Raw genomic sequence first — 18,495 nt, 5'->3', positions numbered from 1 at the left:
CTACTAACACAGCAGACTAACACTACTAATGCTAACACTGCTACTTGGCAGTATAGATATTATTACATGGATCACACACCTCATCTTCTTTTCCAAGCCATCTTACAGCATGACCACTCCTCCAACCAAAGTTACTTATCATAGTAAGGGAGTTACTTTCTCTGCTTCTCTTTCCTTTTACTGCATAACTGAGAGCTACTACCAGCTTTCTCACTTGTGTTCTTATTTGAGTGTGGCATTTCCCTAGCCTCTAACTTCCAAAACATATACACAGGCTATCTTCACTTCATACAAAAGGTTGCCCTGCATTCGTTATCTTTGTTAATTTGATCATAATAATTCATTTTTCTGAATCCCTGCACTGGTTTTCTATTTGAAGTAATAGCAGGCTTCTTGACACTATGTTAAAAATGCTGTGTAATTCCAGCCTTCCTAATTCACGTCCGTATCTCCTTCAGTTCTACCTCCTATTCACAGTAACTGTACAACTTTTCTGGGCTCATAGCTAAAGTCCTTACTCTCTGTACTAGGTAACTCTAAGAGCTATCAATGATTCATCTGTAGAAGGTCAAGCTGACTGTAATTTTAATTAGATATCAATTATTTGGTGGCATTCTTCATTCACTGACATTTGTGTACATGTTTGCCTTCGGAGTGGTATCTATTTGGGCAAAGGTTTCGCAATTGTTTTGAAAATATTGGCCATTACCACAAATAAGCATGAGCTAATGATCTGCATATAGAATTATATTATTGATTTTTTTGGGAAGTCTTTTGTGTCTTCATCAGTTTTGGGAGAGGAAGAGCAGAGTACATCCTATACCACCCTGTCATAGGATGTACATGAAATGGTCGAGAGATGACTGATCTCTTTATCTAATCATTATGAGTATAATTCATTCTGGTTTGGTGACACACTTTCTCCAGCTTTATCAAACATATGCATGGATCAGTAGGTCCCAGAAGTGCATTATCACTCAGTGATATATTGAATAATACATTGATTAGTTTAGTAAGGTTTTCTAGCATTATCTTGTTAATATAAATTATGCTTAATTGTTCTCTTTCTCATTCTTTCTCCTTCTATCTATTTTTCTCTCTCTTGAAAAATAGTCTAAGGGAATTAAATGAAAGTGGAATTCAGTAGATAATCCTCAATCTGTCGCAGCAGGCAGATTTCTCTTTAGATCTGAAGATATCTTACTACAGATTAACAAAAGCTTCATATGACCAGAACATGCTATTTGTGTTACACAATATAACATTGAATCACTATTGAAGGAAAACATTCATTTTCTCATATCACCCACTGTTTTCCAGGGAATTCTGATGGAAGGTTATTTTGGGTATGCATGAGATCTTCTTTAAGATGCATTTCTCATCGCTGTATAGAACCATAGGTATTTTTCTGTAGAACATGAAGCATTCAAAAAGCTTAAGATGATAAATAGCTCAGAAAAAAGCTAGTCTTTCATCTCAAAGGTTCACACCGAAGTCCAGGATGACATTCAGTAAAAAATACAATTTCATACATGATCACCTGCATCATTTGGAAAGAGCTAATGCAAGCATAAAAAGTAGATATCTTCTTCTTGTTCTATTCCTTCCAAATGCTCATTATTATCCTTTATTTCTTTTAAATAAGTTTTTTTCCATATATTGATGTTTTATTTCTGGTAATAACCTGTATATGTTGGCTTAGGTTTTGTAAAAATGCTATTTCTTTATGTTTTGCTGGCTGTCTGCAAACAGATGAAAGTTCTATCTTGTAAGAGTAATATTTAGTTTCGTATACAATGGCCAGATTTCACAGCTAGGCCTACGCATTGTGTTGTATTTTACTGAATATGTGTGAAAATGTCCTTCCACTAAATCTGAAAAAGTAGAACTGATCCTGTAGATAAGGAAGTCTGAGTTACACATGAGTGATTTTCTTCCTTAATGATAGTCATTTGTTGCATTAAGATTCTTGTATAAATTACTGAAGTTCTGTTACCTGCTATCACTTTGCAGTAATCATAATGTAATGATTACTCTGGGTCTCATCAGCTATATATTGTGCCATGTATTTTGCCTCTGGCAGATGCCAATAACAGAAGCTAAGAGCAAAAGATCAGGACAAGAATATAACGATGCTTCCCTGGTAAAATCTCTCCACTTCCAGAAACATGCAGCTAGAGATTTCCTGTAATGAAATGTTACCACTGAGTTTAATGGACTTTGAAGTATTTTTCTTCTTTTTGAATCTATATACATCTTTGGGCTCTGCATTACCTTAATGATTAGAAAGAAAACCATTTTCATAAGTTTTCAGGCAGCCAATGATAATTTCATTGTGTGCTCTATGCCCTTTATATAAGAGAAAACAAGTAATGCTTCCGTAGTCAAATTTTTCCACGTTGCTTAGGACATCACATGAAAAAGCATTATGCAGCTGAGGTAGTCATTTACATGGGAAGGTGTTTGCTACATTTCTCTTCTGTTTATGCAGTCACTGGTGGTTTTCAGCAGCATTAAAGCCTCCTTTTTTTGACAGTAGTTGTGTTAAAAATATTACCCAGTTATATAAATAAGAAGATATCACCATGTGTCAGACTGAATCCCCGATATTCAGTCTGACAAGACTCACATACTAATTTCCTGTCACAACTATACAAATACCTCAGGATCACACTAGATGTAATCCTCACTGTTCTCTCAATATCTTTCTTCAACCTACCACCTTCGCCCCTCTTTTACCTCAGTTTGTCTCAGCCAGTTGGCAGGTGCTGGGACTTGTGAAAATATGTACCCACTATCTCCCTCTTCCCACTCTTTTTTCATATAGATGAAAAAAAAAAGATAGTTTTTTTGTAAATTTCTCACATTGAAGGAGATGGTTACACATTCTGATATAAATGAATTTCTAACCACTTCATATGACAAGTCTAAAAGCAAGTAATATTATTTTCTTGTTTCCAAATATAAAATTAAATGCTGTTTTCTCCACCTTCTGGCTTAGGGCAAAGCTGAATTTCTTCTTAATTGGAAGAATCAATCAATCAGGTTACTTCTGGACATCACAAATAGAAAACTGGACCCAATACAAACAACAGCAAAGCTCCTACTTACTGCACCGGAGCTCTTCTGAGCCAAGAGCTTACCTAAATAAAATGCCTGTAAAGACAATACGCATCTATAGGTGTACACACTAGGTGAATTCAGACTCTTATGGTATGCTTTTTCATGGTATGCTATCATCATGACAATTTGGGCCATAACTCAGTATCAAAAGGAAGCATGCAATGAATGTTAAGTCATCATAAGTCACTCATCATATTGAGCCTAAAGTCTAAAAAAATCAGTGCATTTAGATGGACACTTTACGCTGTTCCTTTCTCATCTCTCCTTCAGCTAAAATAGCTCTTCACCCTGTTTTTTGTGCTTTGGATATATTCACTAGGGGCAACGGTAGTCCCTAATTTCATTAGTGCGCAACAAGTTTGTTTTTAGTCTTGTTCTATGAAATAGGCTCTTCCTTACCTAATAATAATTACAGTTACCTGACTATGGTGATGGACTTTTTTTTCTGCAATTTATGGTTCTTTCCTGGTACTTTCTGCAGGTTTTTTATTCATCATATAATGAATGTATCTTGTCCTAAGTAAACAGCCTCCACCTTTTAGCCCAGAAGCATACCTCTACTTCCAGTGAAGTTACCTGGACGTCTATTTCTATCATTGGTTGTCATATCTTTTCTAAAAAGAGATAAACAAACATGTCTCTCCCTCTTTTACTGCCACAAACTCTCCCTAGTTATTGTTTAGAACTTTCATTCACAGAAAACAAGCTCTGTTCTTGAATGGAGAAATTCTTTTATGTCCAGAGGGCCAGGACAAGACCTATGTGCCACTTAAGATCAATTTACATTACAGTCTGTGGCTGAAGTGGAGTGTAAAGTATAAGCTGATCTTCTATACAGAATAAAAAAGAAAGAATCCAGAAAAAAAGAGTTTAGAGGTATTGTAAATCAGTTAGCTGGAATGTAGGTTGAGAGCTTTCTGCAAAAAGTAAAAGCATTATGCAGTGTAAGAAACACTTCTTGAAGATTCTTACTGACTTACAATTTAACTTTGGGTTATTTCCCAGTTCTTACTTATGAACACATAACTACCTGTAAGAATTTATACTGTATATGTCCTGGCTTTTCCCTCAGCAACAGACTGACTTCAGCGCGTCAGGGATTATTGAGAGGATAAAACTAGGCCCGCGATGTGAGGAGATTCCTAAAACTGCTCAGATTTTCAGCATTAAGTATAGGATAGGGTGTTGATTTCTTAGTAGACATAACTGGGAAAATGGACAATCAAACCTTACCATCTGTGTTAAAGGGAATTTATACTGCAATAAATGTCCATTAAAAAGTACGACACTAGATAGGCTATGAAGCATGAAAATGAAAAAAACCCTTCAGTTCTAACATCCCTATGTCTATCATTTTTTTATGTGTATATTTTCTAAGCCCAAATTCATATTAAGCAAGCCCCCAACTAGCATTGTATTCTTCACTGCCATTCTCACATCATCTACCTCTTTTTCTGTATAAGACTGTGGGTGGGGCTGCAGGTACAATAGTTTGTACAACAGCAGTTCAGACTGTACCAGTGAAGCAGAGAACTACAGTACACTCTAGTTATTCTGCTGAATGTTTAAAAAAAATTCAAATGATCACCCTAATAGAATCTTTGTATCTAGGAGTGTATAGAACTTTTATAGCTAGAGCGGCTGAACGTAACAAGGGAAAGGCTATAGGGTACTGAGCTGGCTTTAAATGAGCTAGTGCATCTCCACATTCCAGGACAGTGCCAACCAGAGGTATTGACCTTAAAACTGCCTCTGCTTTGGAGCTTACTTGAATGTATCTCTACAAGGTACGGTACTGATCAGTACAGATATACTCTAAGCAGGCATAAGAGGCACAATATGAAAAAAAAAATCAACCTTCCTATAAACATGTGCATTTGTTATTGCTTACCTGTGTCTAATGCTTTATCTAATCCTTTAATAATTCATGCTTTCAATTCACAATTCAGATCTTTGTTGGAGAAAGTGGTGGTCATTACTTAATTATATAAGAATTTAATTGTACTGGGACTGAGACTTGGACTGAATTTCCTTTGTCCAGACATTTGCTTTTTTTCCCTTCATCTGTTCACTCCTATCAGAATCTTCTTCCCTTTTAAATTTTTGCGCAACTGTTAGAGAATTTCTTGACATATGCCAACAGAGAAAACGTAGCATAAAGAGGAAAACAATGTGATCAAAATCCAAATCAACAATATATTTTTTCCAGATCAGCACTAATCAAGAACAGTTTAAACTTAAGACCCAAAAGCATGATTTGGATGGCCATGAAGAAGACATATACTATCAATCATACAGGAAATACTACATTAAAAGAGTAGATTCATTTCCTAAGCTATTTTTACTGTAGTTAGTTCTTATAGTTTTTTTATTAACAAGTTTCTCTTCTCAGATTTTCAAGGATTCAAAATTTCTGAAAGACTTTCTAACATAACTTTGCATATTCATTAGAATATTTTGGAATACACAAATTGTGACATGCAGGTTATGGTTAGGTGGTATAGTCACTAAAGCAGAAGTTAGTTAAAGGGCTTAATCCACATTTCCAAATCATTATATACCTGCAAGCAGGGAAAGTGTCTGTAATCTTTTTTGTCCCATCAAGTTATTAATAATGAGATAGTGAGAATTTTACTTAAGTGTTCAAATCTACTTTAGATCAGTGGTTTTAGTAGTCTTTTTATTACAGTAATAATTGTTCCAAGTTTGTATCCCAGCATTACAGCTGATAGCAGTCAGGAATACAGCATGGCTATGAAAACCTCAAAGAGAGTCTCACCCTCCTTGCTACCCCTGAAATGTTCAGGTAGAGTGCAGGTCCTGTGTCCATACAGCCACAGCTCTGCTGAAACAAACACTGTAGTATATAGGCCAGTCAGCACTAAATATTCAATTTCATAGTAGCAAAGACAAGGATAAAGTAATCATTTAACAGCACTTAGATTCACATCTTCTGTCATGATACTTCTTTAAAAGGGACCACTCCTTGTTAGTTGAGAAATTATCTCTTGCTGAGCAACACCTTATTCCAATAATGCTCTAAGTGACTTCAGTGGGACCTCTGACTTAATATTAGTGCTGTACACTGTGTGAAAGTATTAGAAGTTAGTGTACGAATAACTACAGCTGCAGGATTAATACCACACCGATGTTAGCAACATTTACAGTAATTCTAAATGACTGTTCAGCTCAGGGATATTGCATGCCCCTTTTAATCATTGTTATTATGTCACATCACAGAGTGCAAGAACCCAACTGACACTGCTAGTGCTTTACAAGAACAAAACAATTTTATTTAGTCCCATGTTCAGTAATTTACTAGTAAAAATACAAATATTCACATATACACCAAGCTATTTTGTTGCTAAACTGATTGCTTTATTTATGCTTTTTCCTGCTCAGTCTTGACAGTTTTCAGTTTTAGGTATCTAGCTGCAGCATATAAACAGTGCCATGACACTACTTGGGCACTAATGAGTGCAAAAATAAAAGTAGCTAATGTCCAATATTTCACATCTGGACATTACTTTACACTGTGTTCATGTGATTTTTGCTGACAATTTGGAAAAGCTAAATACTATGTAAAATTAACTAATAAAACCTATATGTAAATAGTGTGCAGAGTATAGCTTTAAACCTATTTGAAACTTTGCTAGTGAGTGAGCTCTATTACATATAACATGTTATTTACCTATTATATGTTCAATAAATGTAATCAAATAATTAGTTCCAATTAAACCCCGTATTGAGGTGTGGAAATACTAAACTATTTTATTTACATTTTCAAAGCATTTCTAAACCCCAAGATTTTGATGCAGTTACCAGAAATTTGGAGTTTGGTTTGATTCATTTTCACTGAAACACAGCTTCAGTCAATATGATGGGCTACACAGTGCTGTTACATTAGTCTGAGTGATAAGATGATGGGGGAACTTTATGCAAGAAGTTTGTAGTACAGTTACGAAGGTCAAGAAACAAATTGGAAGAAAGCACTTCCTAAAACTTTAGTGTGCACAATTGTAAGGATGTACTCTATGCATGTAATAAAACCAATACATAAAATGATTGTAAAGGTAAAATACTGCAGTGCTGTAATATGACATTTGTTCTGAATTCATTCAAATCATGGTTTGCTGAAGTCAATGCCAGAATTTTAGCTACTTCCATTAATGCCTGAATGATGCCTTAGCTTTCCTCTTCTTTCTCTAATCTTCTAAATATCATCAATTGTGCAACAATTAATTTCTCTATATAGTATTTTTTTTTTATTAATAGTGGAAAAACTTCTGCACAATATTGATAATTAATTTTTCTGTGTTCAGTTACTTTGATCAGATTTTGCAAATACTTAAACTTTTGTGTGTATTCTGATTGATGTCAATACATTTACTCACATGCATAACATGGAGCACATATGTTAGTGTTCAGTTGCATTGGCCTTTAAGAATTTCAGTGTCCAAGACAAGCAACACATAATACAATGATATTTCCCTCCTTCTGAAGTGTTTGATGAGTTTTTAACAAAAAAAATCTTTCATCCTGGCTATAAATAAACGGTATCTAAGTTCAACTTTTGTAACTCTGTCTTGGTCCATGAGTTTCCAAATCTCATAGTAAGGTTTCATCCACAACAGAAGGAGAAAAGTGTCCTGATTATTAGAATTAAAATCATATTTGCATGTTGACTCATTTAAAATATTTTCATAAAGCACTAAGGATAATTTTCCTCTTTACTTTAGCTTTTTAATATTGTTTATCTGTCTATTATTTATTCTTTAAAATTATGAGGTCAGGAAGCTGTCAGAGGAAACCATCTTGGCTATCAGATGACTATGAACAGAAAACAATGTTTTGCTGAGATAAAACTTCAGTTTGCATTATGAAGAGTTTCTTTTAAAGCTCATGAAATAATTTTGGCAACATTCCTCTCAGGCTATGTTATTCTGAAAGATAAATGAAAAGAAGGAAGTGTGTTAAAATAAATATCTGAGACTATTTTAGTGGAAGTTTTATGTCAAAATAATCTGAGACCCTGTGTTCATGAAATCTCATAAAAGCTCATTTTCCACTGCTGTATTCACATAGTAATCATAAATGATTCTGTAAGAATCAGAGTTACCTTATACCTGTCTTACTCCCAATAACAAAGTATCCCTCATGGTAGGCTCACCAAGTTTTATTTCACTTTCTACTCCATTTTCAACCATTTTAAGTTTCTTTTCACAGGAATTCTTCACAAAGTCCTTTTGGTGTGAAGAAAGTCACTCTAAAACCCAGCAACTTAATTTCCCTGGCCAATAATTTTGGCCTTTTATTTTGCTTAGAACTGAAATCCTACCACTGCTGCTACAAAGTCTGATTTTTCTTAAACAAAAAAACAAACAAGGAAACAGAAAGAACCCACTTTTTAGTATGGTAGTGTCCAGGTAAAAGGAGCGGAGAAGAAAGAAGGTAAATTTGAATGAGGAGCCTGTATGAATACAGCATTAATAGTAGCAAAGAGAGTGGGCACTAACTTCTCTAATGTATCAATGACAACATGGCTTATGCAGCTGTGAGGAAAAGTCTATTACCACTTGAAAGGCCGGGTACTTTGCAATGCAGTGCTACTTTCTCATCTAACCTGTTAAATGCACAGTCCACAAATTTTTGCAAGAATGTCTGGTTCAGCGTAATGCTTGGCACTGCAGCAATACTCACTCCCCCCCTCCACTTTCTACTCATCCACATAAAAACTCCTTCTTCCTCTGCTGTTAAGGTTTTTACCTCTTTACAATTATGTGTACAATACACATACGCAGCATGCACAGGTTGTCTTCAAACAGTACATGTGTCAGTGTGGGGGGATAAATGCTATTGTAAACATTCATCTCGTATGGTATAGTGAACACTATTACATCCCATTGCTTGTTCCATCAGCATTAAAAGCATTTCAGTAACCGGGAAATGCAGGCAGCACCTTGCTGGCTGCCTTGGGAGGGCTGTGCAGAGATCTGCATCTCTGTCCTTGGTCCTAAATCCTTGCACCGGCTCCTTACAGATGGAACAAACGTACGGCGCTTCGGAGCCCATAGCCCAGGCACAGCCATGATGTGGCTGCTTAGGTGAAAACAAGCATGAATGCACTGACATTCTGCCCACAAAACAGCTGTATTATAACTCCATGCACTGTAGCAAACAATAATTCAGAGATAAAAGGCTTCACTGATATGGCATCAAATTCTATGGAACACCCAGCATGTACTACCATCATACACACCCGCTGCTCACCCTCCCTGTCCATTTCTGAGCGACAATTGTAAGAGAAATAAAACATTGTAATATCTCAGCTGCTAGGAGATAGATGAATGTAATGCCACTATGCAAACCTCCGGCATTCTCGCCACAGCTCTGCAAATTTGCAAACAGATTCCTCAACCCCCAGCCCTCCCTCTCCCCCCCCCCCAACAGAATCAGAAAGCACATCTTACCACTGGATGAGAGAGAGGAACAGAAGTGCCCACACCATCATTTTGAGAGAAAATGCAGGAATCAAGAATGCAGTGCTCTCCAGCCTTGTTGGATTTGGAGGAATCATCTCTTTTTCTCCCCCCCCCCCAGTTTTTTTCCCCTTTCGTCTTGGTTGCAGATGGATCCGTCCCCTTCTTTAATTTTTTTTTGGTAGTGGTTCTCCCCCCCTCCCTACCAGGTCCTGTCAGTGGGATGATACATTGCGCCCAGCTGCGGGAATTAATATGCAGGGGGACAGAAATTAGATCTGCACAAGCCCTTTGCAGATATAATCAGAAAACGTCAGCTCAGGCAGCAGGCAGCAGCTTCCAAATCTAGGGGAATAATATAATTGGGAGAAAAGAAAAAAAAAAAAAAACCACAGACACTCACAGAATAAAAACAGTCAAGGAAAGAAGAAACACATACACATGCACATATTTACAAAACCACTCACACACATGCAACAAAATCTGATAAAGCAATAGAAAGAGTAAATGAGAGAAAAAAAAGAAAAGAAAGAATAAAGCAATGCAGCTTCTGCTTGAATGCAGATTAACTCTGAGGTCAAAGTGGAAATGATGCACTCTGCTGCAGCACAGATTAACACATGCGTGGTGTCAGCCGGGGTGCTTTTTAACCTTTGATTACACATATGCAGGCAGCCTGGATTTTCATTTTGGAGGCGAGAAGGATTTGGCAGGCATAAAAAGGGAGATTGGAAGGAAAACCTTGCCCTATGCTGTTGAGCATCCTCATTTTTCTAAACAGCCTGGAAATCGTGATTGCAAAGGGAAAAAAAAAATGAAAGGATGGATGGGGGAGTGGAAAAGGGAGGGATGGTTGTTGCTAGGTAACTCAGGAAATGGGGAAAGCAGCATTGGTGGAGTCAGTATGAATGAGGTGATTTAGTATGTGATAGGATTAGGGGGAATATGCAAGCTTTTTATCTCCCCTCCCCCTAATAAAACCAGGCTACACAGAGACAGGAAATGCTTCCTGGCCAGAGGGGAAACACTAGACGGCTATAAAGGCTGGACCTTGCCAAATTTTGGAACCAGAATCTCAAGTTCCATTGCCAAAAATGCAATTTAGCAGCTACTAGTGAAGTAAAAAAATCAGGGAATCTCATGATTTCCCAAAGTAAGAGCACCTCAGTCTAAAATAGGTACTTGGACCATGACCTACGATAACAAATGTTTTTATCTCCCCAATTTTTTCTGCCTACAACCAAAGCAAATATAGGCAGCATCAAGCCTCCCCAGTGCTGTTTATAAATTGGGAGACTGATGTGCAAACATAATCATCAGGAACTGGGAGATGTGGCCTGACACTGTTTCAGTTCAAAGCCCATCTTTCTAAAACTCAAGGGAGAAATAAAGAAATAATTCTTCTAAAGAACACTTAAATGGAGAGAAAATTAAATGCTCCTAATAGAATAAAAACATCAAAATTTCCCTCTGGACTGAGTCTAGTCTGAACCAAATTTGACACTTGGATCCTGCTCAAACCTGCCAATACCCAGGCCAATCTGGTAATTCCCATTGTCCGAATGCAGAACGAAAATTATCCATCAAAAATAGATAGTTACCATAGCTGCTGTCCCAGATTCCCCAAAAACATAGATCCAGCCATCAAGCTAATTTTTTTCATTTCCAAACACGATATATTTAACTACAACAATAAGTGATAGATCAATGTTATTAGTTGAATGAAATACATCTTGGCCTCTGGATAGTTCTGTGATAATTTGAGCCTATATCTAACACTGTCACTGTATTTTTATCAGTGTGACTGTTGTGGTTTAACCCCAGCTGGCAACTAAGCCCCACACAGCCGCTTGCTCACTCCCCCTGGTGGGGTGGGGGAGAGAATTGGAAGGGCAAAAATGAGAAAACTCGTGGGTTGAGATAAAGGCAATTTAACAGGTAAAGCAAAAGCCGTGCACATAAGCAAAGCAAAACAAGGAATTCATTCACTCCTTCCCATCGGCAGGCAGGTGTTCAGCCATCTCCAGGGAAGCAGGGCTCCATCACGCATAACGGTGACTTGGGAAGACAAACGTCATCACTCTGAATGTCCCCCCACTTCCTTCTTCAGCTTTATATGCTGAGCATGACGCCTTATGGTGTGGGATATCCCTTTGGTCAGTTGGGGTCAGCTGTCCCGGCTGTGCCCCCTCCCAGCTTCTTGTGCACCCCCAGCCTGCTCGCTGGTGGGGTGGGGTGAGAGGCAGAAAAGGCCTTGACTCTGTGTCAGCACTGCTCAGCAGTAATGAAAACATCCCTGTGTTGTCAACACTGTTTTCAGCAGAAATCCAAACCATAGCCCCACACTAGCTGCTGTGAAGAAAATTAACTCTGTCCCAGCAAAAACCAAAGAAAGAAGTTATGAACCTGGTTCTTAATATTTCCAGTCAATGGTCATATTCTTAATTAAGTCACTTCACCAACTTGTGAAATACAGCCACTTCAGAGATAAAAAGCTATAAAATATTCCAAATGCTCTCCCTGTATCTCTCTCTCTCTCTCAGTGTGTATATATATGTATGTATGCGTATTCAAATATCAACATTTGTTCATGGTTCATTTCATTACCTGCGAACATGACACTTTTGTGATTTTATTGCTGTAATCTCTCATCAGTTATCAAAACATTCCTTTGAAGGTTAACAATGCTGTGTATATTTTGATGAGGGAATCAAAATTGTTGATAGCTAAGAATTTGAACTGTGCAAATAGTTATTGTCTTAGCTACAACAACTACGTCTGCTGTAATATAGGGAATATCAGCCTTTACACTGCATTTTATCTACTGAAATTTTTCCCATAGCAAAGTGTTTCACATCCTTCTTGTCTGAAAATAGTTCCTGGACTTCCTACAAAATTGTTATGCAGTTTCACTCCAGAGGTTCAGCTCATTATTCTTGTTGAGACAGGCAAGGGTTCTGCAACAGAAGAAAAACCTGCTGGTGTCAAATCTTAAGAGTTTTTTTCCAGGCTTCCCATCACATAGAGGGTATGTCAAAAGGAGTTAGCTACTGTAATACTAATCCTTGATTGCTTAGAGTTCATTAAGACGTACAGAGATATAGCCCATTGATAATATTATTCCTGTAGGTATTTTTTTAGCTGTACCTTCTATTCACATTGTTAATTGGCGTTGTGGTTTAACTTGGCAGGCAGCTAAACACCACACAGCTGTTCGCTCACTCCCTCCCCCTCAGTGGGATGGGGGAGAGAATCGGAAAAAAGGTAAAACTCGTGGGTTGAGATAAAGACAGTTTAATAGGACAGAAAAAGAAGGGAAAGTAATAATAATGATAAAAGAATATACAAAACAAGTGATGCATAATGCAATTTCTCACCACCTGCTGACCAATGCCCAGCCAGTTCCTGAGCAGTGGCCGTGCTCCCCAGCCAACCTCCCCATTTTTTTTTCAGCATGACATCATATGGTATGGAATAGCCCTTTGGCCAGTTGGGGTCAGCTGTCCTGGCTGTGCCCCCTCCCAGCTGCTTGTGCACCTCCAGCCTCCTCTCTGGCAGGGCAGTATGAGAAGCTGAAAAGTCCTTGACTTAGTGTAAGCACTGCTCAGCAGCAACTAAACCATCAGTGTGTTATCAACATTATTCTCGTACTAAATCCAAAACACAGCACTATACCAGCTACTGGGAAGAAAATTAACTATCCCAGCTGAAACCAGGACAATTGTATATCACTGGGTTTTGATGGGCAAGCATACCCAGAAGATTGTGTAAATTGTTCTGCATATTAAAACTTGCATCATCATTTTATGATCAATTTTTCACCTCAGATGCATCTACTTAAATTTTGTTTTTGGATGTGTGCAGTTGACATTTAGGCACCAACTCAGGTAAGTGGGAATTAGGGTCTTCAGACTTTGATACAGTTAGTGGACCACACAAAGGCCAAGTCAGGTTTTTCAGTGTTCCTAGATAGTAAATATTAGAGCTAACAACATTTAGATATCAAAACACTTGACCACGATACATAAAACCTATCCACCATTAATCAAGCAATAGCAATTTTAGTTGTAAGCAATTTCAAATACAAAATTGTCCTTGCAGTTCTTTGCAACCTTGGCCTGAAGGAAGAGAAACCAAACCAGGTTTTATGCTTAATGCATTTCAATATTATAATCTCTGGTTATGATGGTAACCTTTGCTGGGAAAAAAATTGTTTATCTGTAGCAGATATAACTGCTACAGAAAACAAAAATCTAATAGGCTGTTTTCTGCTTGAACACATGTCTTTGAAGCACAGGGTTCTCCTTTTTATGCTCACAAGCTCAGATCAGACAGTGCTGATTTAGAATTCCATCATAATGAATCATTACAAAGGACGAAATTTACATGAGGACACTGCCTAGTGTGAAATGTTTTCCTGACACCTTTTGTGTGATAAACCCATCCCACATAGTACTTTGTCCCAAGCACAAATGTGGTATCTTCACAACAAGTGACTTAAAGTTTTTTTATGGAAAAAATGTCTTATGAAGAATAATTAAACACAGAAGTGATTGTTCCAAAAACATGCATTCTATATCAGACCAGAATAATATTCACAAGAGTATCTTACTATACTTTGGCAGAGAGCTAGTCCATTTACAAGGAGGTTCTCAGCCTCCATTGATTTCCCTAGGTGTCTGTATCTTTAAGCCCAAAGAAAACATGGCTTTTCCTTACTCTAAAATTATTTTTTCCTGTGCATCAAATATTACCTCATACATTAACAAAGAAGACAAAAGATATACATGAAAAAGGAAATGCAAAAGCAAAAGTATTATAAAAGATAGATAAAGTAAAAAAAAGGACACTGTCAATGTCAATATCTTGCCAAGTTATCCACTAAAAAATACTTTTTTTCTCTTATCACATGTTTTTATCTGTTTCAGCTTGTAATTCCTTGCGTTGCTTTAGACAGAAACTAAAAAAAAATGCTAATTTCACTATCGCTCAAATGGCATAAGGTTTGGGTAAGAGATAGCTGGTTTTTATGGGTCGTGTTAAGGATGGTTTCTTAAAGGCAAAAGAAGGAAATATGTGGGTGGCTAAATTGTCTAGTGATTATTTAGGAGACTGTTAATTACATATCAAGTAATGTTTTGATGCTTAGAAAAATACATTAAATGTTTCAAATTATTTTTATCCAGAAATAAAATATCCTAGTTATAAAAAAAGGCCTTTTGAACTGGATGAAACCACATATTTTAAACAATAGCTTGTTTAAAGCTAGATATAAATATATACTTTATAGTAGTAGTAATAACATTGATAACATTTGGTTTCCTCCAAGATTCTCCTAGCATATTCTAGCCCTGGGGAAATATATTAATACAAATTCCTGAGGAAAATAGCATCCAATATAAAATATTTCTTAGATGGAATTCTAGGATTTCATACATTCTCTCACTTTTCCTGTGGTCCATCTTCTAATATATATTCTGCTCATCAATAAGAGTATAAATGTGTATTAAAAAATGGGAACAACTAAAAATGAATCTTGCAAAACTCCTAAAAGAAAGGTAGCTCATGTTTTTGTATGTTTATTAATGTACATATGTGTTTGTGGTTGTGCATGGGAGACTGTGTGTGTTTTCCTATTAGCTTATTAGTTTATTATCTCACTGATAAAGCAAATTCTGTACTAGAGCAGGAACTGCCAGGTCTGACTACTTACTGTCAAGTTAAGGGACTGTGGGCGGACGTTTCATTTAGAAGACCTAGACGTCTAGTTCTCTTTTAATTCACATGCACAAAATACAGGTATTTTGTGAAGGAGTGGTGTGAAGGTGGACTGAACAGAAAGTACACTCTTTAGTGCTAGACTAAAGTCATAGTTTAGAGACAATTATTGACTTCTTAATGGACAGAAAATCTGGGCCTTTCAAAGAGGTTTTTTAATCAAGTCTAACCGAACGTTATTGCGACTGCACGAATTTATACATTCATATCAGTACTAAGTAGGTGAACTCAAAACTATAGTGCATCATGTATCCAAGCACAGATCTGTCTATTTTGGCAAATGTAACTTAAATCTAATTATTTATTGATACGTAACTAAAAATAGTAACTTCTCAATATTGAATATCACTGCTACATTTCCCTGGTGAATATTGGATGAAGGAGTCAGACAAATTGTGTATCGTTGTGTAGAATATGGATATTCTAGGTTGGCAAAGTAGAACTCCAGATGGATTTTATTACTGAACCAAAAAAGTATCATTTAAGCATTGTTTCAGTGCTATTTATTAGAATAAAGATGATTCACTTGAGCTGTCAGAATAAAAGAAAAAATAAGATTAAAAGGCAAAAATAATAATTCTGTCAAGAAAGCCATCAAGCTGAAGCCAACTTCATAGAGGATTTAACATACTGCATTTTTTAAAAAGCCAAAATCTTGTGCTGCTTGGGAAATTATTTTTTAAATAATTATTTTAGAGCTTAGCAATAAAAAAATGTGAATTCTTCCCTAAAATATGGATACAGTGGTATTTCAGTGTTTTATGCAAAGTGAACATTTTTTCAGAAAGATTTTTATTTAAACTGGTTAATCAGGATTCTATTCCAAGCAATCACTTTCTGAGTATTCGACTTACAAGAAAAAATGCTGGTAGCCTAAATACAACCAAAACACAAACCCAAAATACTGTGTTTGTTTATATGCTTTGATCTTGTGCTAAAACAGTAAAGAAAACAAGTTTTTGGCTAAGAGCTCTCTCACTGTACTTAGATTTACAAGCTCCTGCCAGCAACAGACTTAACAAATGCTATTTTGTGCTGTGAACATCTAAGATTCTCTTATCATAAAACTCTTTCAGCAAACTGCATTCCCCATCTCCCTGCCACTGACCTGAGAAAGCTTTCGTATCCTGTAATATAACCCAGAGGACCCAGTTCCATTGCACTAAATTCTTATGTGAAGAAAACACCATACTAAGATACTTTTTGAGGAGCACAATTATGGTTGTTTTCTGAACAGTTTTATTAATGCCTAAGGGAAGTCTCTGCTCCACAAGAGTTTCAAAAAAGCATGATTTTTCAGGAGCCATATATTGACATATATTCCTATATATTAGTCTTTAGCGGGGTTTCTTGCGCACAGTATTTTGAGTGTGTTTATACTGTATAAAGAGCTTAGGTCAAAACCCTGTGTTCAAACTATAGCTTTCTCCCCATGCCTTGTGCTAAATCTCTAAGTTTAAGACCAATGACTTTTGAAACCATCCCAGGAAGGCAATCTGTGCTTCCTGTAGTCAAGCACTGAACTGGAGGAGAAAGGAGAATGCTCGAGTTGTCCTCCTCTCACTCCTGAGAGTAAGGAGTGAGGGATAGCAGATAGGCAATGATGTTGTCACTTCTGGAATCATGCCAGAATCTTTACATGGAGGAATGAGGGAACCCTATTTACATAATATGTACTTTCAGTGGCATGAGTTTAGTTTAATTGTTTCAAGTATGATTATGATCAGTGGTCATTCAACATACTTGCATGCTTCTTTTGGAAGTTATCTTTCAGTACCTGCATGGCATAAGTAAACTTGTAACTGCATATATTCTCTATTTAGCGATGAGAGAGGAAGAAATACAATGTGTACAGAAGCAGCACTGAATACCAAAGGGAAAGACACATTAGAAATTTGAGGAAATAATTTTGAAAGGGTACTTTTTAATAACTATGTTGTGGTACTTGAATGTATGTGTATGGGAATGAAACCACACAGGTATTCTTGAATTAGTCTAAGAAACAGCACATTTGATGGACCAATATGCTTGCAAATATCTTTTCATCTGTGTACACTCACAATGGGCAGGATTAATGTGTTCTGTAAATGATTTATTAATGTTCTAAAGCACTGCATATATAACAGAGTTATCAACACTCAGTTATTTCATACTGCTAATGGCCAGTTTGCCATTATATTAAAAGCATTTACTATCACTCCATTTTATATTAAGGTATAGGGGAGTGATAAAGTGAGGAATAGTCCTGCATTTTTTCTTCAGTTGTTCAGTTCAATCTTTTAATTTTCTTTATAGAATGTGGTTTTTTATGCTTTTGGAAAACTAAAAAATTAAGAAATTTTCTTATTTACTCATACAAAAAAAATAGCACTCTTGAGGATGCTAAATCTGTTCATTTAAACTGTGCATAGCTACAATATTATTTTTATTCCCACATGAAGAATGAAAATTCTCATAGACCAGGAAAACATGGTTCATTCATTTATTAGTTTTCCCCAATCTATAATGCAACAAGAACAACATCAACACCAGATACTTGGTTTCCGCACAAGGAAAAGACCTTGGCTATCTTAAGAGTGATTACTTCTTTCAGAAAGAAGCATTTAATCAATTTTTCCACAAATATATATCTTTTTCAGAAAAGTAAAGTCAGCAAATTCCTGACAAGAGGCCACAGGAAGCAGCTTGAAATGCATGCTTAGAATAAAGCCCAAGCTCAAGTCTCACAAACTTTGATGAGAATTAAGAGCATGTTTAACTGCTGTCTATAACATCATGGACATCTAAGTTCAGGTCTTACTTTGCACGAGGAGGTGCAGCCTGTTTTTTTCATTAACACAAGAAAAGGCCACTACTTGGCAGAAAACAGTTCAACCTCAGAATGTCAGTTTTCACAACTGTAACCACTATTTTCTCAGTAAAGATATTTTTGCTGTTTCTGATTTTCTCTCATACTAGGAAAGTGAGATCTAGAAGTAAAAAGGTGAGATTTAGCAATACAAAACCTGACTTTGTTCATCAGTGAGTATTTTAAGACACCGGTCTCCAACGTTCATATTATAGCAAACACTCAGAGCATACCACTCTTTCTATCAGACCCAGCCTTAATGACTTT

The 18,495-nt window shown here is 36.6% G+C and overlaps 1 protein-coding gene across 1 annotated transcript in view; it reads right to left on the bottom strand.

Moving 5' to 3' along the window:
* The window catches only part of GABRG2 (gamma-aminobutyric acid (GABA) A receptor, gamma 2), a 69,678-nt gene extending 59,332 nt beyond the window's left edge, over window positions 1-10,346 (bottom strand). Inside the window, exon 1 of the mRNA XM_009318510.1 lies at window positions 9,594-10,346. Within this exon, the coding sequence (XP_009316785.1) occupies window positions 9,594-9,700 (107 nt within the window). The 5' untranslated portion in view covers window positions 9,701-10,346. The remainder of the gene's footprint in view (window positions 1-9,593) is intronic.
* Between the last annotated feature and the right edge of the window lie 8,149 nt (window positions 10,347-18,495).

The sequence above is a fragment of the Pygoscelis adeliae genome, unplaced genomic scaffold (genome assembly GCF_000699105.1).
Source record: "Pygoscelis adeliae isolate BGI_AS28 unplaced genomic scaffold, ASM69910v1 Scaffold42, whole genome shotgun sequence".
In the NCBI taxonomy this organism is placed as follows: domain Eukaryota; kingdom Metazoa; phylum Chordata; class Aves; order Sphenisciformes; family Spheniscidae; genus Pygoscelis; species Pygoscelis adeliae.
The sequence above is the reverse complement of the archived record's forward strand: the minus strand, read 5'-3'. Positions and strand labels throughout refer to the sequence as shown.